Source organism: Thunnus albacares, chromosome 13, assembly GCF_914725855.1.
Source record: "Thunnus albacares chromosome 13, fThuAlb1.1, whole genome shotgun sequence".
NCBI classification, from domain to species: domain Eukaryota; kingdom Metazoa; phylum Chordata; class Actinopteri; order Scombriformes; family Scombridae; genus Thunnus; species Thunnus albacares.
The window spans coordinates 7,831,829-7,853,968 of NC_058118.1; the positions used below are offsets into that span (position 1 = coordinate 7,831,829).

The 22,140-nt window shown below is 39.4% G+C and overlaps 2 protein-coding genes across 3 annotated transcripts; both read right to left on the reverse strand.

Annotated features, from left to right (window-relative positions):
• Positions 1–100: 100 nt before the first annotated feature.
• On the reverse strand, positions 101–3,860 carry prdx5 (peroxiredoxin 5). The gene is made up of 6 exons (XM_044370213.1): positions 3,527–3,860; positions 2,032–2,166; positions 1,813–1,944; positions 1,339–1,377; positions 1,182–1,246; positions 101–468 (listed from the first exon to the last, which is right to left on the reverse strand). The coding sequence occupies exons 1-6, from the start codon at positions 3,623–3,625 to the stop codon at positions 363–365; spliced, it is 576 nt and encodes a 191-aa protein (XP_044226148.1). The 5' UTR covers positions 3,626–3,860; the 3' UTR covers positions 101–362.
• Positions 3,861–5,166: 1,306 nt separating this feature from the next.
• Positions 5,167–22,093, reverse strand: esrra (estrogen-related receptor alpha). 2 transcript variants are annotated; one of them, XM_044370211.1, is made up of 8 exons: positions 21,616–22,093; positions 19,687–19,789; positions 13,679–14,062; positions 12,697–12,813; positions 12,426–12,539; positions 11,329–11,496; positions 10,390–10,659; positions 5,167–8,666 (listed from the first exon to the last, which is right to left on the reverse strand). In XM_044370211.1, the coding sequence occupies exons 3-8, from the start codon at positions 14,055–14,057 to the stop codon at positions 8,413–8,415; spliced, it is 1,302 nt and encodes a 433-aa protein (XP_044226146.1). In that variant the 5' UTR covers positions 14,058–14,062; positions 19,687–19,789; positions 21,616–22,093; the 3' UTR covers positions 5,167–8,412. The 2 variants fall into 2 exon arrangements, with proteins under 2 accessions (XP_044226146.1, XP_044226147.1); XM_044370212.1 differs by lacking the exons at positions 19,687–19,789; positions 21,616–22,093 and adding an exon at positions 18,344–18,633.
• Positions 22,094–22,140: the final 47 nt, after the last annotated feature.

Here is a 22,140-nt window from a genome sequence, read left to right on the forward strand (position 1 = left end):
ATCTTTTATTATAAAAAAAGGTCACAGCTGCAGGATTTTTTAATTAATATTCACTAAATAACACTTAAATTACACTAAAAGCAATACAGGAAAACAGTGATTATTGCTTTCGGGGTGACTTTTATTTACTATCAAGGAACAGAATACAGAGGATGATGTACAGTCCTTTGGAGTGTCATTCATCACATAGTTGTGCGCATTAAGTACCTTCCAGCTCTGTTTTTAATACTAGTATGCATGTGGCATTTGCATCCATCTTTGAGAAGAGGAGGAAACTTTAACGGGTTTGTATTGGGGTTTGTTAGTGCAGCTTTTACAGTAACTGAAGGTTTGTAGTTTGGTTCAATAAGCTTTGAAAAAGCCTACAGCTCAGACAGAATACTGGAAGCAAGGCTGCAGGTCAGCCCAGTGCCATCAGGCTCCACGTTGATCTTCTTCACGACTCCATCTTCCACCAACATGGAATATCTGAAACGCAGGATGAAGTACACACTGGTTCATAGCTATGAACTTCAAATGTGACTGTAAAAGCCAGACACTTACTCAGTCTGATGCATCTGATGTGAAAAAGGGATTTGATTTTAGATGAAAATATGCCTTGATATCTAATCTAGTATTTATGTGACAACTGATGTTGTCATTGATCTTTGCACCAGAGGAGAGTCTAATGGCAGACGTTCAAGGACTCTTATATGCCTACATGTACCTGTATCTGTGTGTGTCTGCAAACAAAAAGAGGTTGCACGTCTGAGGCTGTGTCCGAAATCGCTCCCTTGTTCAACCATTCACCATTTCCTCACATGATGACACACATCATTATCATCATGCGTCACTGACAGGTGCAGAGTCACATGACGATAATTTTAGCATTTATAAAAATGCAATGTATTGCATAGTGGGATTGTTAGCAGAAAGTATTGTACACACCATGACTACTACTTCTTTCCTTTGGTTGCAGGAATATTTGACTTGGCACAATATAGTTTGTACATTTCACATTCTAAATTCATACACTCAAATCAAATGGTGGACAGTTAAATGCACTATTGTAGTAAATAGGGAGTATTTTTGGACAAGGTCTGAGTTTACATTGGATTTAATAGATAAAAAAAGTCCAGCTTAAACACATATGCTATATTAATGTTTTGCTAAAAAACTGAAACAGGAAGAAATATCCGTACCTCTTGGATCGCTTGTTCCCAAGTACCTGCACAATCTGATCATTGTCAAGTAACAAGTCAACGGCCTAAGAAGCAGAGAGAAAAAGACCGATCAGTGCACACAGACCTGAAACTTCAAATGGAGAGTACATATAGTATACCAGAGGATTTATTTTACCTTTGTAAATGCCCCGGTAGGATCAGCCAGCATTCGAACCTGGAGAAGAAAGTAGCAGCAAGCTCAATAATCTAAGTATAACTGTTGTGTCGACAGACTCAAGGATAATGTCAGTGCTTAGAATATATTACGAGTGTGATACTTCACCTTTATGGTCAACTGTGAGCATGTTGCTGTCAGAGAGACCAAACAGCCTAATGCACTGTGATAATGTGTGGCAGATTGCTGGACTACTCACTGGTCAAATCCACCACAAACGGGTGCCAAATCGAAATTCCATATTTACTTTCAGCATACAAAATGTTGGACAGGAATTGTCCATGGCTCTCTAACATCTAGGATGTGTGAATAATCATATTATTAACCTCTGAATGATTATAATAAGTGGTCAGCTTTTATCTCACAGTTTGACTTTGTAGACTTGGTGCAGGTTGTGGCAGAAATTGCATGTCACACAAAAACTCTAGTCTATACCTTGCCATCTGCTCCATGCTCCTTTCCCCAGGCAGCCATGACAAATGCATCATTGACAGAAATGCAGGCAACCTCTTGAATACCTTTACCCCTCAAGTCCTCGGCCTGCTGCACAAAACCTGGGAGGTGAGTCTGAAAGCAACAAGAGAAATGTTGTCAACTGATGCAAAGATCATTGTGCCCAAGACATGACAAGTAAAGTGAACAGTGTGGACTCACCTTGGAACAACCAGGGGTGAAAGCTCCCGGTACAGCAAAGAGGACTCCCTTTTTCCCCTTGAAGAGCTGATCCATAGACACCTTGTTTCCTGGCTCCCCCTCCTGGACCTCCACTGCTGGAAGATGTTCACCTACCTAATGGGGATTGAGATGATAATATACAACAAAATTATTTTATTTTTTTTAAATTCCCACATCAAAATAATGCCAGTACTTATTTTTATCTCCCCCCACAGGCCATTGTAAGCATTGCTTTCCTCACTGTTAAAATCTGTTTAATAGGTCAGAAAGTGTCAGCATAGTTGCACAACATACACATCACCTGCGTACAGTATAGCCTAGTAATGCTATTGTCTTACTCAATTTAATAACGGATTATTAAAATAAACCTCCAATTAGACCTCTCGTTAAAGCTTAGATTAAGGCCTCGTGGTTTAGTAAAGAGTTGATCACCTTGTAATAGGCGCACAATTTGGCTGCTGGCCACTGGAGGGCGACAAACCCCCACATACAGATGCGTGTCTGCACTATTGACTATATATAAATACCATTGACTGCATGGTCTACACGATAACCCTCGAGTTGTGAAAACTCTCGCGGGATTTGCAAGGCAGTCTTAATTTTAATCCACAACACGTTTCAAGTTTTTATTTTGACCCAAACCAAGTAGATTCTGTCCCTAAACTTAAACATACCTTAACCACAGTGTTGTCACTTCTGAAAACAGCGACACAAGGATATTTTGAAGCGGCTCAAGAGAGTTTCGCAAAACTAGGGTTACCATGTAGACACGACCCAGATTCAAGTGCGTGTTTAAAAATGGCTGAACGGCTTCTTTCAAATTATTTAAGACTGACATTGACGGACGGATTTAGTGTCACACTTAACGCAAATCACACTGAGTGCTTAAAAGCTGCTTCAAAAAGCCCTAATAAATATTTGAACACTTTAACTGTCAGCGTGAAATTCTTGAGGATATTAAATACATTCATATGTGTGCGCAGATCAGCTGTGAAGTGCAAGCGCACTTTGAGTAAGTTAACTGACGTGTAACATGTGAAGTTATGCTTAAACTAACGCTACATTAAAGACAGAAACTGAAGCAGGGCAACGCAAGATTAATTTGAACTACACAGGCCTTTAATAAGGCGTGAAAGCCCGAGTGGCGACGCAGCAGTGTAATCATTGACAGTTTGCTTTATGTGACGTTCAAATCAAGTCAGAGAGGTGTGAAGGAAGTAGCTGGTAAAGTGCAGAGGGGGCCGTTGTAGTTGTGATAAAGAAATAAACAAATCCTCTCATTCCTAGCTAACGGTTGACATCATGGCGACCAGTGCCAGAGAGGGAGTGAGCACTGTGAGCTACTCAGAGAGAGACGAATAACGGTGCAGTTTGTCTAATTCACAGGCAGGAAAATACAACGACATCTGTGAGTCTTTGAATACACCATGCAGCACACTCAGCTAACGTTAGATAAAACGCACGCAAGTCTTACCTGAATTGGCATTTTGGCGAGAGGAGAAGTGTGGATCAGCCTTGTTGAGCACTGGACGACACGGCTGCTTCTGATGAGAGAGGATGTGATTGAAAGCATCGTAGCTTGTTATTTAACCGGCTAGCTGTTAGCGTTTCACAGTATCTGTCGATGAGGTTGCAGGACGTATGGCTCCTGCGCTCCGTTTAAAGCCGGGACACACCTCGACCTGACTTTGCTTCTCCGTACTGTTACTTACAGTCTCGCATTGAGTTTGGCTGCTGGGATTTAACCTCGCTTCCAGATTTGGGCCTACTAAATCTTTATTTCCTGCGCCATCTGCTAGCAAGAAGCCATACGTCTAATGTAGTAGATGAGTGGTGCTTTGTGAACAGTAGTTTTAATCGTTTGACATCAATTGAAAGCTGCAGGTAGAGACATGACAAGATTGGTCAAATTCATCAAGGCTTCTATCTATCTGTTAAATATCAGGCAAGGCAAACCCTGCATTATATTGTAGGGGGAAAAAAAGATTACTTTATTTTATTATTAGCTGAAATAATGTTGGAGCCAGTTGAAAACTCTCACCGGGTTATTCTGAGCATATTTAATACTAGCTCAAGCACACTTATGGCTATCCCAAACAAACTAGATAGAAAACCTTTATTTAGTCAGGGAATACCAACTGAGAGTAAAGCTCTCACTCACAATGGTGCCCTGCAAATACAAAACCTAAACAAGCCATGTAACAAAAAGTCTGAAATAAACAATCTTATACAGAAATACAGCAAAAATATACGATAAATGACTTATAAAATACAAAAGAACACAAAGAAAAGACAGTGATATATTATAGCGTGATAATAGTAGTAGTAGCAATAATAGTGATAAGTGAATGCAGTTTTTCCCATTTCCGTATTCATATATGGGATATCCAAGGTAATGCAATCTTGTGAACAAGTACGCTCACTACAGTTTCTTAAAGTCTTAAAAGTGATGATAAGTAAAATGGTAGCTTATTTAGGATGGCTTTATAAATAAAAACGAGACAGTGTTGTTCCCTTCTAGTTGTAAGTGATGTCCACCCGACCATCTCATAAAGGATCCAATGATGGGCTCTAAAACTGTCACCTGTAATAGATAGACAGCATCAAGGGAGTTTGAGCGTATGAGCATCTGCATAGTCAAGCACTGCTGCAAAATGCTGCGTACAATCTGCAGTCTACTGCTGAAAGAGAAGCACTGCTTGTTTCTAATAAAGAAATGTAAATTGAATTTCTTAGGCAGTTCTTCAACATGAGTTTTAAAAGATAATTTTTCATCTGAGCAGATACCCAGCTACTTATAACAGGGGACTAAGCAGAATGACAAAACCATTGAGGGCACAGCTTCCAATGCTGTTTCACATATTTGACACCTGCATCCTACCATCCTAGGATTATTTTACTCTTTTAAGTATTCATTTCTCAGGGCCAGTTCAGCAACTGCATGAGAAGTCTCATCATCATCAGTTAAGGGTGTAACATGCACTGCATGGTCAAAAATATTAATTATGAAGTTGAAAGTTCCAACAGTAGTCCCATCTAACACACACACACACACACATACACATACACATACACATACATAAACATACGCAGGTAGAGATGAGACCAATGATATGTGGTGGTGGTGGTGTGTCCATTTATTACACAACACAAAGCACCTACAATAATCCACTCCCTGTTGCTTTAGACAGTGGATGATCTCACTTTTTTCACAGTGATTTTTTATGTGGACATGTTTAGACAAGGACATCAAACTGTTTTATCTAAATGAAAAAAAAAAGCCTACACACAGAAATTCACAGCCAATATCACACACAAAAATAAAGCAGTGTCAACAAACAACAGTAAATTGAGTAAAAAATAGAATTTAATCATTTAAATAGTCTTTCAAAATACAAACATTGATTTGAACTTCTAAATAATATAACGTTTAGTAGCTATTCTTCATTATAACTGGCAATGTTAAATGTACAGTGTGGCTATACAAGGAAATGTGTGAGGTTTGGTAATTTATTGTATTGCTCATTTATATTAATGCGCACGTATTTAGTAGAAACTACAAATGACTGTATAATTTAAACAGTGACTGCAAATGACCCACCCTCCACCCTAACCCACCGTACCTAAATATACATATTTTAGGCTAAAGAAAATACTACCTGTGTGTAAATGACCAAGTTTATACTGTATTGAGAAACTTGTAACAGCTCTTAGTGGACCCATGCATCTATATTTGTTTGTTTCAGAATTCTGATTGCTACTTGAGAAATTAGGTTCAGTAAGCAAATCAGACACCAAAAGCATGTTTTAGATGACAGGAAGCTGAAACCTATTAAATGCTGTATTACTTCACATGTTTGAGGCCCATGAAGAACTGAACAAGATGAGTGAAAACACATCCAAACAGGTGAATCAGACAGTATCAGCCCCTGCTCCACGGTGCTAGCTGTTGTTAATATAATACCTGTGTTTCAGTTTGAACTGCCATAAATGAGCTGTGTTTCTGAGGTGCACCGTTAATCCTGTGGAACCACACCAACTATTTGCTTGCCCTCCCATGTGAGATACTTTGTACCACGGGGAATCTTGTAAAGCGTGATTAATGAGCCATATACACCTTAAAGTTATGAAAACAAAGAAAAAATGATCTCAGGCGTTTGCGCAACTGCAAGACATTCAATATACCCAATATCCAAATTTAACCAGACAAATCAAAAGATCAAGAATTACATTTGTCTCCACAGTTACTTGGCCATCTGGCTTACTCTGCCTCCTGAGGTAGCCCTCTGTAGCCTCACCATGTCGCAGGATGTATAGAGCCATGTAAATTGATCCCTAAAATGACAATCAGCTTCAGAAAACACACACTGCTTATATGAAAAAAAACAAAACAAAAAAAAAAACAAGTAGCATTCCTAATATCCAGAATGGACAGCTTCATTTCAATACCAAACCCACAAGTGTGTCACAATGTAATTAAAATACCCTTAAATCCTAGAAAGGAAAAGCAAGTTTCAAGTTTTTACAAATTTCAGTACACTATAAGCTGCACAAATACAGCATAATCGTAATGGGGAATCTGTATCACATTTGCTGGCTTTATTATCTTTCATTATAAATTGCATGTTTCTCTTTATTTAAATGGAACTGTACATGGCTAAAAGATTAATGGCCCTTTGGCCACTAAATTTTTTTTTTTTTTTTTAGGGATCTGATTTTTACATCAGATACATTAGCTGTGCATTGCATGTGAAGCTTACTATAATGATCATTTATATTGTAAGTATACAAACCTGCTGAACAATGAGTAGGACTTTGAGGATGTTGTCAGACAAGGTTTCAACATCCTAAAGGAAGATGTTGCATATGTTGCATTTCTTGTTGCCCTGAGCCCACTACGGGCACTTACAAGTTAAACAGACGTACGTACACAAAGGAGGGATCTCGCATTGAATCAACTGAGATCTTTTATGCAACTTTCTTCACTACTGCAGAAAATGCAGCTAAATCTTATCATACACCTTGCAAATACGGGTTACACCAATCGTGTGGGTTAGTGTTACACATTAAAGCCCCAAAAATGAAACAGGTTACATAGGTCGGACCATTACTTTTGAACAGCACAGCTGCTGGAGTCAAAAATAGTGGTTCGATCTATTGGAGGGCGATGGTATAAAAAAGCAGATGAGGCATATGCATTTCTTGTCTAACCACTGTTGTTGCCACACTGGCTTTAATGTCAAAGAGTGTTCTTCCCTGATCTCAGTGTAGCTCACTGGTTTTGACTGCACACGTACGTACGCACACGCTTTGCTTGTATGGATGCCAGTCTTTTGTGTGTCAATAGGATTTACAAACAACACTGAATATATTACCTTCCAAGTAGAGCATTTTATGCGTACACAGTCTTCATATGCACCTCTCCTGGACAACAAATCCATTGCACAACCTTTTATAAAGAATCCTGCACCTATGTAGACCAGTGGTTCCCAAGTCCAGTCTTCAACATCCCAAGTGCTGATGTTTTTCTCTCCTAGCGGGTTTTAAGTCTATTCATGGCATCATTCGTGGCATCCCCGACCCAAACCAGTCTATACTAGACGCTTTAATTTAAATAAAATCAGTACTTGGGGTCCTGAGAGTGGAGAACTACTGACATACACACAACTAGATGTCTCACCATTTTATCCACATTTTAAATGTGACAGACAATAATCGAGTCATTATATTGCTTTTAACATATTGCAAGTAATTCCTATGAATTTGCCTACAACGGCACACTAAACTATAGTAAATACAAGCACTCCATGTGCATGTCAATCTGACCCAACACTGGACCCTCAAGTCTTTCGCCCGATATGTTATTATGGCTTTCATGAGTAGATGCATTATTAAAAAAAAAAAAAAAAAAAGTTCAAAACCCACATGTTTGCAGTCTGTTCTTGAGTACCTACATGTTGCTTGTCAGTGGTTATGTTACTGCAGACCGATGCTGTGATGGAACACACCACATGAAAATAGTTGAAAAGTAGAAGTGTCTTGGTATTCATGTTAAATGTTTTCTCAGTTTTTTTTCCACATTTGGACTAATGTGGATCTCGGAGCCTTTTACTGAAGTTTGGCAGTTACAACTTACTGTAAATAACCAATTCCCCCTTATTAACATGAATACATGAGGGTTTTCTTTTCTCATATTCTTTTCCTTTCTTTATGTAGCCTAAAGGGGAAAAAGACCATTTTCCTCTGTTAATTATCAAATAAAATCTTTCCTTTTCTCACAAACCACTCATCCACTCATGAAGACTAGATCTCTGTTGGGTCTTTCTCTTCATCATCATCACTTCTGCTGCCTTTTCCGTCCTAGGGAGAGTCCATCATGGCTTCCAGCATCTCCAGGAATAGTTTGTGCATGGGTATACCACCACGGGTCTTGATGCTGTAGAAGGTGGTGAGAGCTCGTCCAGCAGTCTGTCGGAGGAGAGGCAATGTTAAAAGGAGGCGTCCTGCCCGCTGAGGGTCGTCTGGGCGCCGCTGACTTTCCAGCTCCAGCAGGGCCTGGTGGAGGAGGTCCCGCAGCTTCTGCACAGCGTCCATATCCTCGATGTAAACAGAGTCTGACAGAACAACAGGGAGGATACGGTAAGGCAGTGTGTAGAGTGTTTACCTTTTCTCAGCTTTTGCCACAGAAACAAAGCCAGTGTTGCCCAGTCACTTAACACAAAGACAAACTAACGGCAGCCTTTATTTAAGCTCTATGTGTGGTTCTGACAAATGATTGTATATGCAACCTTTTTGTGCCTTGAGTCTGTCTTTTTATATAAACTGTTTATGTATATATTTTTAAATACATATTTTTTCAAAAAATAATAAATATAAATATATATATATATTACATTTTATGTCTTTTTATATATATTTATTTAGTGTTTTTCTGTAAAGCAGCCTCCCAGACATAGTATTTCACATGATTGTACTTGTATAAACAGAGTGACAATAAACATCTTGAAGCTTGAATTTACAAAACAAACAGTGCATCTGTAGTGCAAGCAGGGCACGCTACACAACCTGCTGTTGACAGTAATCTTGAGTGGATCTCTTAGAGAAGTCTACATAAAGGTTACAACTTATTAGACTAATTTCTTCCATTTATGTATGCATGTTTCTGCCACAGTACATCTGCCAGCCAAAGACGTGAAGACCATTAGAAATATATATTTTTTTGTAATTTTGCAGTAGTTGTCGTCTAAAAACTGAAAACATTCGCTGCCTTTAACACTGGCAGTATAAGATCTTTCTCGTGGGTCATGGGCCTTCGGCTGCTGACATGCGCATAATCCCATCAAGCTTCAAAGCTTGACAACAGACATTGTCTGCACCCATCGCAGCTAATCTACTGCTTTTTGTTGCCACCAACGCCATACTGAGCAGTTAGATGACGACTGACAACATTAATTAACTAGCTACTTACATGTGGCAGAACATACACTCCCACGACTGTAAACCAAACTAATACGAGAAATTGTTTGCACAAAAAAAAAAAAATAGTAGATTTAAAGCCCACTATGATTAAGGCAGAAAAACATACACTTAGTTTCCAGTTTATTGGGTACAAGAAGCTAAAATCATGCAATCTAATACAACAACCTTGCAATAAATCCAACTTTTATGAAGGTTATAATGTTCAGTTTCGGTCAAAAAAAGCTTCTGTCATTTTGGTGGCTGTAGTTTGTGGTGCTGTTGAAATACATTGTGTTATGCAGAGATTATATCACTGAGTGTAGACTAAATATTAGGACCATCTCTTAGTATAACATATTACAGTTCAACAGCAATATAAACTAAAACCTCCAAAACGACCATACAGTTGAATCAACACCTCTCTAAAGCAGTTTTTAGAGAAAGTGGACATTATAACATTCATAAAAAGTAGGATTTATCACAGGCCTGTCGTATTATTAGTTTTAACCAGGTCTATGTAATAACCTGGGAACTGAGTGTGGTTTTTGTAAAACAGTTTATTATATTCCACTAAGTTATGTGCAGGATCCTCCCCTAAAGGAAGTGGTGAGTGCTGCCCCTTTATAAGCCCAATATTATGTCTCATTAAAATGTAATGATTTCCTCTGATGTTAGCAGAGACTGTGGGAAACTGGAATTGTTCAGTAATACCACCAGAGCACACTTTTAAGCAGATGGAGTTTAGTCTACTGACTGCAAGTGATATGAAAACCTCTAATTTGCACTATATCACTAATAATAGTTCTTTAAGCTGTAAGTAAATGTTGGTTCGCCAAAATACTAAGTATGATAACTGTCCAATCACAGAAGTATAAATACCTGAGTTAGTGAGTGCGATGGCTTTTAGCATGACAAACTCCTCCCGGTCCACGTTTAGTGCACGGAAACGGCGGGCGAGTTGACTAATTGCTGCATTTAGCTCTGTCAGTCCAGCAACACGTGACATCTCCTCATCAAGGACAAAATCCTCTGCGAACACTACCTCGTCTTCACAGCCAAGCGAGCGGTACGCTACGCCCAGAACCAGCACCTCCAGCCAAACTGACTGCAGCACGGACATCTGGTCTGCTAGAGACAGCGACAGGAAGCCTGCAGGGGAATAAAACCGATGGAGAGAGAAGACTGAATGCAGAGGAGGCCGACTGGTTATAGGTAAAAACTTGGGAAGGTCAAATGAAACAGCAAGCACTGGTCCTATGTCTTTATAGTACCAAGTAGTGGTTTCATAGACAGCTGGTGACCTTACTCTGGCTTGTAATACAGATAACCTTTGCACTATTGAACCATTAGCACAGATTCAGCAAAGAAGTAAAATGCCAATCTCCTCTCCTGACACACACCCAATAATCAATATAATATATTTTGACTATATATTTTGTCACAAACATTTTCATTTTGAGCAATGTGCATAAAGATTATTTAAACAAAACCTGGTTAAGATTTAAAACTTGGTATATATTTTAAGCACCAATAACTAATATTACCATTTGATAATGCTGAGACGTTCTTGTTGTACCCAACAATTACACTGTTCAGCCATCATCATCATCATCATCATCATCATCATGTTCACACAGGTCATTTTATAATAGTCAGTCCTCTGCTTCTGAGGGAATAAATCCAGAAGTCATGGTCTGGGTGAAACATGACACAATATGCTTCTTCCCAGTCAGTGAGATTGGTTCAATACTTCTCTTTCACTGCTGCCATGTTATCACTGCCTCTCTTCCCCAGTATGATCTTCGCTGCATCTCTTACCAGGAATGTGTTTGGCCCAGCCAATGATGACGACCAGCTCACGGTCAGCAAGGTCACAAAGGGTGGTGAGTGTGCGCTGGGCTGTGTCGGGCTGCAGAGGGTCGGGCATAGCAAATAACTTTTCTGGCTCAGCCACTAGAAGGTGGGACACGATGATGTTGGAGGAGCCTGTGTCACAAAATACACAGAGAGGAATTGGTTAATATGATGGAATAAAACTTGCCGTGTACATTCATAGCTGGACTGATACCCAAAATATCTACTCTGTTATTGTCTAAACTAACATGCTGCTTTATACAATATGCTGATTTGTGCTGGTGTTAACTGGAATCACCTGTGTATACTTAATTCTATAGTAGTGCAAAGTAGTTTCTGCACAGTCAGGTTTATGCAAAAAGCTGCACGATAGATCATCATGTAAATTTACTCAAATTAGCACAGTTATAATATTTCACTCTTGTGTTGATGGCAGGAAAAAGCAGGAAGAGGGCGCTGTTTTCTTATCAATTCCAATAGGTTTGAAGAGTTTTATGTATTGCTTGTGTTCTCTGGTCAATGGATGTATCAAGTTGAGTTCTGAGCACCTTGAGTTTTAACTCCCCAGCACATCTCACATTTTTGAAGGAGCATTATGATCGCCTCCAGTTTAAAAAGAAAAAAAGAGGTTTAACTCTGAGCAGATTAACTATATCTCTAACTAGAGAGAGGACCTCCCAACTGAACTGTGACTGACCCCCCAGAACTTAGATTTGTCTGTTATTGCTGTTTTTAGTTGCCTGAAGATAGTTGCTGTTGGTTGTTACATGTAGCTTGCCAGCACACAATTGATCGACAGCCGATTACGTGTGCCTAGCAACAGCAAGATGCCCCTCAAGATAAAAAAAACTCATCCTGAAACATGTAGTTGGAATTCAATATCAAATATAGTGAATGTGTAAGCTGATGGTGTCTTTACTGACTGATAGTTAGCAATTGATAGTTTCACAAAAAGTCTTTTATTGAGCCGTTTTTCCTCAGTTTTATTAACCTAATAGTATGAAACTATGCTGTCTGTTATAGAAGAAAACACAAATGACAAAACAAGAATATAATCCCACCTTTTTCACTCTCCTTTGTCAGTGGTAGAGGGGCACTCTGGTATGTTGCATTCTCCACTTCTGGGCGCCTTTTGTACTTCTGTCTTCCACCTCGGACCCTGTCAAGACGAACTCCTACATCATGAAACATAAAATAATTATGATTTATGGCAGAAAAAACATACTACATTTAAAAGATTGGCACAATGACACTGAACATATAATATCAAAGACTGGCTACACAGCTTCTGCTATTGTCAAAGGAACTTCACTGCACAACACAAACACTCACCCTCTTTCAGCATGCCTACTTTGAGGCACTTGGTGAAGCGGCATGCCTGGCAAGCCTTTCTGCGCCTTTTGGTGATCTCACACTCATTTGATGCTGGACAGCTGTATTCAATGTTACCTTTATAGAAGAAGAGACAATGTTTTATTTTAAACATACAATCTATCCAGAGCTGAAAACACATCAGCCAATTTACCCACCATGTTTCCCAACGTACAAACAGTATGACAACTTCTAAGTTTTCATGGTTATTGTCTAACAGACCAGTATAAACCAGATGGGCCAGTTGTAGTGACCTTGTATTGAAGCATGTTAAAGAATAACACCGTTAGTATGTGATGTGGGTCCGTAGTCATTCCTGCATTCTTCAGCCTTACTACCGCTATGAAGACTGGGGATGCCTCGGGCTGTTGCAGATCTGTGCTGGAGCTGATGAGGGCATATTTCCATTGATCGGTACCAGCTATATTATACTATTTCGCTACCCTGCCCTCCAGCTATACCAGCTCTCAGGCAAGTGTAATAAACATCCAGTTATTCTCCATTAAAATATAAAGAATGTATGTAGTGAGTTCACAGGTCACTGAGTAACACTACAAGATATTTTGAGAATATGAGAGAAATTTCCTATTGACTACGACAAATATAATAATATATCTTTGACTGTGCTCTTGAAAGGCTTCAGTGGAATAATAGAATACGGGCAGGGTTCAGCTATATGTAGAAAAATAGAAACATCTGTAATTTGTTTCTCAAAAGCATGGAAAGAATTTTACACTTTTGTGTTTCACGGATGAAAAAGCTGACAGTGTCACACAGAAGGCCGTGGTCAGTAGTGGTCAGTGTGAGACACAAGGCTCCATGTTTAACATGATTCACGTACTCCAAATGTAAAACCTGTCCTCTTGTTACTTTACATCAGGTATCAGAGTATCATCAACTGTACACTCCAATGCAAATGATTTAACTTCACCACAACACACACCTTGGATGGTTCTCTTGAAGAATGCTTTGCAGGCCTCACATGAAGCTACGCCGTAGTGATAACCTGAAGCCACATCCCCACATACTAAACACAGCCTCTTGGGTAACGTGCTCAGGGCGTACTTGCATCGCCCTGCTCCATTTCCAGTGGAGCCTTCCTCTGCCCCATCACCACCCTCGTCTTTAAAGTGGCAACGCAGAGCTGGTGTATAGAGTGGCGGGGAATAACGTTTAGCGCTGTCTCCTCTGGTTCCTCCACCTCCGCTTTGAGAAGAGTCTGAGGAGGCCCCACCAGGGCTGGTCCGACCTCCCCCGCCTCCCTCTGGACTGCTTGGTTCTGCTTTTATGTAGACATCGGACCGACGCTCCCTGGAAGACATGACGTCTAAAGGGGAAAAAATAAACAACAAAGAAAGGTCAAAGTAAATAAAGGCATTCAACTTTTACCTCAAATGTTTGTCTTTTAAACTATGTTCATACCAACTGATAAAAACACATGCTGCAGGTCAGATATATAATATAAACATCTAAACAGGTAAAAAGTACATGCATTACATTCATTTCAGATTTTTTTCTGATTTTGGATTTTTTCAGTAAGTTGAAATAAATCTTTAAGGAGCCAGATATCTTCTAATAATAATTTATCTAAGCAAAGATTGGCATTTTCATAATCACAATGACTAATTCACTTGATTTGTTTTTCTCTTTGGCATTTTCCAAATAAAAGAGAGGGAGAAAACACAAGTACTGTCCAACACAGGCTGCCAGACCTTTTCACTACCCCAGCCCACCCTGCAGCCTCAGACCTGGTCTTCATGCCAACTGATCAGTAATTAATTATTATTGTCTTATTTGCCCTTTTGCCTACAGATTTCACAGAAATCAGAAGTGAACATGTGGCAAAAAGCAAAACAAATGCAAGCAAAAATTCTGAACTGGGAGTCAAGACCCATGGTGTAAACCAGTATTAATCCAGTATGAAACAAATGTACCAACACATTCAGACCGACTTTTAACCTTGGTTAAAGCCCAATTCACAATTACTAAGCTACACCCAGTGACTATTATTATTATTATTATTAAATTATTATTAAATTTTTATTATTAAAATCTTGGTCATTGTTCTTTGCTGGAAGCATGGACTGTGGAAGCACCTGGATTTTGTATTATCAGCATGCTAATATGCTAATATCACAAAAGCTTTAGCAGCATTGAGTCTCCATGTTGTTTTGTTTGGACTATTTTTTCTCAGCTGGGTTGTTTAAACCATCAACAACAAAAAGAAAACAACACCTTGGATTCACTAAAACCTTTTCACACCTAATAAAAAACTATACAGTCCCCAGTGCACCCCCACAGTGTGAAGTCTTTGTCTCTGACATTTCCAGACATTAAAATAGCCAAGGTGACTGGATGAAGGTCGCCATGCTCATAAACAGTGACCGCTCCTCACTATACAGACACATAAGTTATGTTCACGCAAGTAATAGTGCTGCAGCAACCTGCTTCCCTGCCAAAGACTGTCTGTACTTCTCAATTTAATTACAGAAACTATAGCCTCTCCTACCATAGATGAATAAGCACCAAGAAAGAAATTACAGTAAATACCTCATGCAAGCCATGAAATTACAAATATGTTCATGATTCCAAATACAAGTACACAGGAAGCTCATGAGTTCAAAATTATAGCTAGTATATATTGCACCTGTAACTTCTTAAATGAGGAAAAAAAAAAAACTATGGCACAATTTCAGCTCTGCAGGGGGCAGAAGAAGTTTGCAGCAGCCGCTTTCCCGACACCGACATTTATAATCTATTTGTAAGCCATTACAACAACAACATAAAACAAATGAGCATTCCTTAAAATAATTCCTTAAGACAAAAAAACATTATGACAATCGAAAGAGAAGATTTAATGTCTTAAGTGAGTGTACAGTTCTGACTCCCAACAGCAAGTGCAAACCCAGTGGAGAGCAATGTGAATAGCCATGAGTAATTTGATTTATGCTTTTAAGCAGCGATTCAGCTTCCAGTAACTTCGTCCTGATGCCAAATGTCTGAACCCTCAATGCCAATCATACATTGCACCCATTATTTATGACACAATTAGCCTAAAACAGCCTGATCTCTTTGACACGGGATGTAATAATATCAAATGGGCATAAGTGTGAGGAACAGGCAGATGGGTGAATATCTGAGCCAGGTTATTAGCAGAGTAAAATGACTACTACTCTGACTACTTTAGGGTAATTAATCAAGAGCATAGGTGTACTACTCCTGTAATTACACCCATAAGGAGGTCTGGTCAGTATACTGTAAAGCCACACAAAGACAAATTATTCAAGTTTCATTATACTGTCTGGAAGTGACTTTGTACTTTCACGATTCTTAGCAAATGATAGATTTACTTTAATCAACTGCACTTCAGGGATCAGAGAAATTGGTTACAAGGAGGGGAAAAGGAATAAACGGGGCATGAGTTGTAGTCTGTGCCACATCTGTCTTTGGGCTCCAACTCATCAGTGGATATATTAATGCAGGGCCTTACTTGAACGATTGTACTGTTGTTCCAACTTAATAGATCACTGTGTGAGGACGATGAGATGGGATCTCTGCAGCCTAAATAGCCTCAATCCAGTTAAGACTTGAAAGTGACTTGTGATTTTCTCATGCACATACTGGCAATCCAGTGCAATTACCAACCAACCATGCTTTCTTCTTGTTTATCAGCTGGGCTGATAATTCAGTAGCAGACGGCATGTTTACAAAGTGTTGCAATGTTGAAAATACAGTGCTTATGGTCGGTTCAATGCTCCAATATCTCACCCTGCCCACAATGACAACATTACATGCAGTAGTATGTTCTGTACATACTGGTATGGTTGATTCTGGAGGGGATTCATTGAGCAATGTGACCAGGTAAATCATTTTCTGATTGATTCACATTTTTGAAACTAAATTTCTGAGTTACATGAAGTTAAACACTGATATGCCTTATCTAAAGACATTAACTGTCAACCTTGAACACAAAACTATCAGTCAACAATATGTGAGTTTATGGCATAGCCTATAATTAGTCAGTCCTGACCTGTACTGTATACTGTCTGTCAGGCTGCAGCATTATGAATAAATGTTATATACTTCTCATTTATTTATAAGACATCTATAATGAACAGCCTCTATTGACAACTTTACATCTAGATACACTTCACATCACAGAGTGATTAGACATTGTCCTTAGAAAAACATGATTTTCTCTGCTTCATTAGATAAACATACCACTTAAAAGACACCGTCTTTTAACTTATCAGTTAAATACTCTTGCCTCTGTCCTTCAGTCTAGAGCTGCAACGATTAGTCAATTAATTGATTAGTTGTCAACTATTGAATTAATCATCAACTATTTTGATAACTGATTAATCATTTGGAGTCATTTTTCTAAGGAAATAAAATGTCCAAATGATCTGATTCCAGTTTCTCAAATGTGAATATTTTCTGGTTTCTTTAGTCCTCTATGACAGTAAACTGAATATATTTGGGTTGTGGACAAAACAAGACATTTGAGGATGTCATATTGGGCTTTGGGAAACAGTGATCAACATTTTTCACAATTTTCTGACATTTTATAGACCAAACAACTAATTGATTAATCAAGAAAAAAACTGACAGATTAATTGCTAATGAAAATAATCATTAGTTGCAGCCCTACTTCAGTCAGTTCATGTACTTGAAAATATGATTTCAAGGTTGACCAAAGCTGGACAATATCAGGGTTAAAGACCAACTGAGGGGAAAAAAACAAAGGGAAAAAGGAAGATAGCTCACATTATGTTGATGTTATGAGGAAAACTAAGTCAGCGAAATTGCCACAACAATCTCACATAACACAGTCTATGTGTTATTTACATATATGCAGTATGTGTACAGTATGTACAGTTTATAGATAAAGACTCTTTACCTGACACCTTGAGCTCAACACACTAAGATACTGAATCTTTACTTACTCTAGATATCACTGAATGCAAACCAAGTATGCTTTTATCATATTTACTGCTACAGCAATAAATGCCATCCAATAGTGGTTGGCAGTCAAACACTTTATTTGGAGTTTGCCCCCTCTGTACTTTAAAGTAGCACTGTTTGGCAAGCTCAGCAAGGGGGTCACAGCAAACCCAGCCTGTTTAAAGTTTAGCTTGCTTGGACTGAGTTTACAAGCTCAGTGAATGAATCAGCCAACAGTATATGAGCCCAGAAAATCAACCATATCATTCTGTTTTGCTCAGACTTTCTGACCAGACCAGTGAGCACCATGTGCACCGCTGGCCACATAAGAGGAACATCAGTTTCAGTCACGAAAATGTTAAAGGAGCAAGCGATAATAGCTAAATATTTACTTATTCGTTTAACCAAAGCAGATTAAACTGTGTCTAAAACCAGTCGGGGTTGGCTACGTTGCTTTGTTTTCTATTTAACATGCCAGAGAAACGTGTCGTGTGTACTGTAAACTAATGTACAGGCATGTTTGGGTTAGCATTAGCTTTAACATCACCGAATACATTATAAGTGCAGGTTAGCTTCTCTTAGCTAACTAGCTAGCAGAAGCTAGGCGTTAATCTTGACTGAGCTCTATTTCTGTCACTCTGACCCGGACTATGCTGCATCTTACCTTGATAACGGTGACTAGTACAGCACTGAAGTGTCTCCACGGTGTGATAACATGGCACAGGTTTGACAGAAAATCAGAGTCCAGCAGCTGCTAGCTCGTTGTAGGCTGAGTGCTGCGATGGGCCGGGCTACAATCTGCCTTTACTACCAGCTGCTAGACAGTAAAGGATGGAGGCACTGCAGCTATAACACGTTGGTTCAAGAGGCTCTCTGGACACAAATGCAGTTTTCAGCATTATTTAACTGCCAATTCAACTCGCTGTTAATATACTTTTTTTGCACAGGCTTCAATGTTCTTCACAAACTACTCTCAGTAATTTAGAGTTCAGAAAACAAAACTCATGTGCTCTCATATGACAGAGGAACATCACAAAAACGTGGTTGTTGTGACACTGGAGAAATATGTTCAACCCTAATTGTGAGCCTGACTGGCATGGTCAGGAATTAACTTACATGAACCATAACTCCACACTCTCAACTTATTTTACCTGACAGAATACCAAAAGAGAGTCCTTATGATGAATGTCTGTCTGCTAGGTTTGACTCACACATTTAACTGGTGAGTGTTAATAATTTAATTGGTGTTAATTTGTTTTGCACACCGTGAAATTCCACCTTCATTGTATTGTGGCACATATGTTGACTCTGCTAAATGGAAAATACTGCAGAAAGCTTTCATTTTCCCCCAGTCTGCATCCAGCACCCAAAAAACAAAGGACTCTAAAGTTATGGCGTCATCAAGCCGTTTACACTGATAACTTGATTGCTCCTTTCTCTTCACACAGGATTTTGGACATTCTCACATTGATTTCATGCTACTTAAGCAGAGGGCAATCCTCTCTCCCCTCTATCCACTACATGTCCCTTGTTTATCCTTTTTGGGTTTGCAGGGCAATCACAACCCACCCCTTCAGGCTTCCAATGAGTTCATGCACTATAATTTAAGAGCAACAGACCCAAAGATATGACTAAGTTGCAGCTGCTGACCCTGCTTTTCTCAAAAAGGAACATGTCTTGTGAGCTGTTTGATTGCAACAGAATGAGGCATGCTGTATGCTATCACTAACCACTCGTAATATTCTGGGTGTGAAATGAGAGGTCAACACCTTCAAAAATTGTACTCTGGTGTTTTAGCTGCATTTCTCCTTCCACATCCCTCTTTTGTCTGTGAGTATTTTCTTAAGAAGACCCAAACATTGCCCAGCTACAGCCTTACAAGAATGAAATGTGAGGTAGGTGAGGCACTTGACCGCACAGCACAAATAACAGACATAATCCCAGATGGAGCACAGCACAATAGCGTAATATTTCATCAGCATAAAAGGTGATGTGAGAAGAGATTACCTGTTTGCTGAACTGGTGTTTGAAGCCTATGTATCCGTGATTCCCAGTGGTGGTTCAATGAAGTGCTATTGCTTTGAGCTGAAGTCTGCAGTTATCAGGACACCTGCAAAGTAAGCAAAGGTTTTGAGTGCCGTCACAGATACTTTTCATGTTAACCTGCCATTTGTGGTTTTTTAATAGTCAAATACCCCAAAGTACATTGTGTCCTGTCCCACAATGACAACCATGATTTGTGAGAGCAAGCTGTACATATTAGTTTATTAAAGGGCTCTTAACATTAACAGCAGTGCCAATCTCCATGAGTGCAAGAGAGAACCTACTGTATATATTGGCAGTAGTTTTGTTTCCTCTATTATAAGGCCTGTGTATACTCGTAACACTGGCTTTTCCTTCCTAAAATACATAACCCACTGTATCTGTCCAGATTTCTGTACGCTACTCGAGTTCCCTCCCCCCTTACACTGCGTGACACACTCCAAAGGTCACAGTCACAGGAATGCTTGAAGGACAGACAGAGTAAAGCCAACACCTTGTCTCTCTCACTCCTACAAAGTCATAAGCTGAAGTTTGGTGATAACTCTGTATAAACACTTCAAGAGACTAGTTTTAATTTAAAAAAACATTACAGCAAACATTATTATAGTTACTTTTTACAGTGTAGATGTGACTCTGGCTTTGGATATTTTAAAAAGTAGTCAACATTAAATTCAAAATTTTAACCAAGAGGAACCTCCTGGTTTTTTTCCCCCTTGTTTCTTGTTTTCAACTTATTTGAGGAACAAGTCTGTAATAATTTGTGGAAACAAACTGTGATGTATATCTATATTCTTTCTATCTATATATTCTTTCTATCCATTCTTTGGCCACAGAAACCTAACAATTGATTAAATTAAAGCTGTAGATTTAGATTTTTGCATCGTAACAGGCTGTTAAACAAACTACAGTAGTGAATGACATTCACTCAAATGATCCTCTGTGCAAAATGTTACCTCTGAACACACTTTTAAATGAAAAACCAAACGTCAAAGCACATAAACCAGTCCTCCCTTTGTCTAACATGGTTTAAAAGCTTTCTCAATTGTTTGGGGGTGGGGGGACCGGTGGTCTTTGTCACTGATAATGCATCACACTGACTATACATAAAACTCTTTTTAAGGTTTTCACATGCGGCGCACTGTGGAGACGACGAGAACAGCACCCAGGGGTGACCTTGCTTACTGATCTTGGACCGGTGAAAGGTTAATTGCCAAAGTGGATTATGCCTTAAGATCAGTGATCTCAATCCTGGTCCAGCAGGCTTGGTGACTTGCACAGGTCAGTGTGTTGAGGCAGAAGGAGGATCAACTCAGGGAGGGGGTTCAAATACATATTTCAAAAAAAAAAAAAAAGCTGAACTGTGTATAGAGTTGAAGAAGTGCGGGGTGTCACTTACCCTTTTAAATGAGGACATGCAGTGAGCCATAGGAGCACTATTATCGGCTGTAATCTTATTCAAACATGGGCCGGCATTCTTCATTTACTCTCTAAGTGACAATGCATCCAATTTAATAAGACATTTTGTGTGTGTATGTGTGTGTGTGTATGCGTGTGCGTCTGTGTGTGTGTGTGTGTGTGTGTGTGTAGGAGGGGGGTTCATCAGCGAGGAGAGGATTAACCTTTTCATAGAGTGTTGTAGCATTTATTAACGCGTGAATTAGTCAGGAGGTAAATTATGAGAGGAGTGTCAGCTCGACAAGAGGCTCCTACTGCAAATTATTACACAAATATTTATTCAGCGGCTCGTGCCCCCTACCCCCAATAACGTGGCCACGCGAACTTAGCTCTGTGCATGCACACCAGACTACCGATAAGACAGCAGAAAAGATTAATAATAGCCTAAACCCACTGTGAGCTCAATCTCTGCAGTGTAGGCTAAGTGAGGATACTTACTGGGAAATGCAAAAAAAACATCGCAGGGTTGCTTTTTATCTGAAGTCAGCCAAGTCTTCTGCGGCTGGGGTGTCCACAGTCGGTTTACCCGGTTTAACGGCGCTGTCCGAGCCTCGCAGGATTTCTCACATCCCGTCACAACATCAACAACAGGCAGCGACACGTACCGTCTGATTATCCGCCTGTTCGGTTCCGTACACCGCTGTTATAAATTCTCGCCTTCGGCTGCCACAGCTGAGGTTGTAGCTGGACATTTAGCGTCAATACGTTAAAGAAGGAAACCTGAATGTCCGGTGACGACGTTTCACAATGAAACACTGTCGACGCACATAACCGTTGTAACGTTTCTCGAGCTGGACGAAGCCTCGAAGCGAAATTGTATTTAACACAAGAGAGTCGTCTTATACTACGTGAATATACCACTCACTCACCAGAATGACACTAAGCCTAATATTACTACATTAACATAACTCGTTGTTTTGTTTTAAAACGCTTAAACAGTGTGATTTCCGGTTCCTGCTAGTT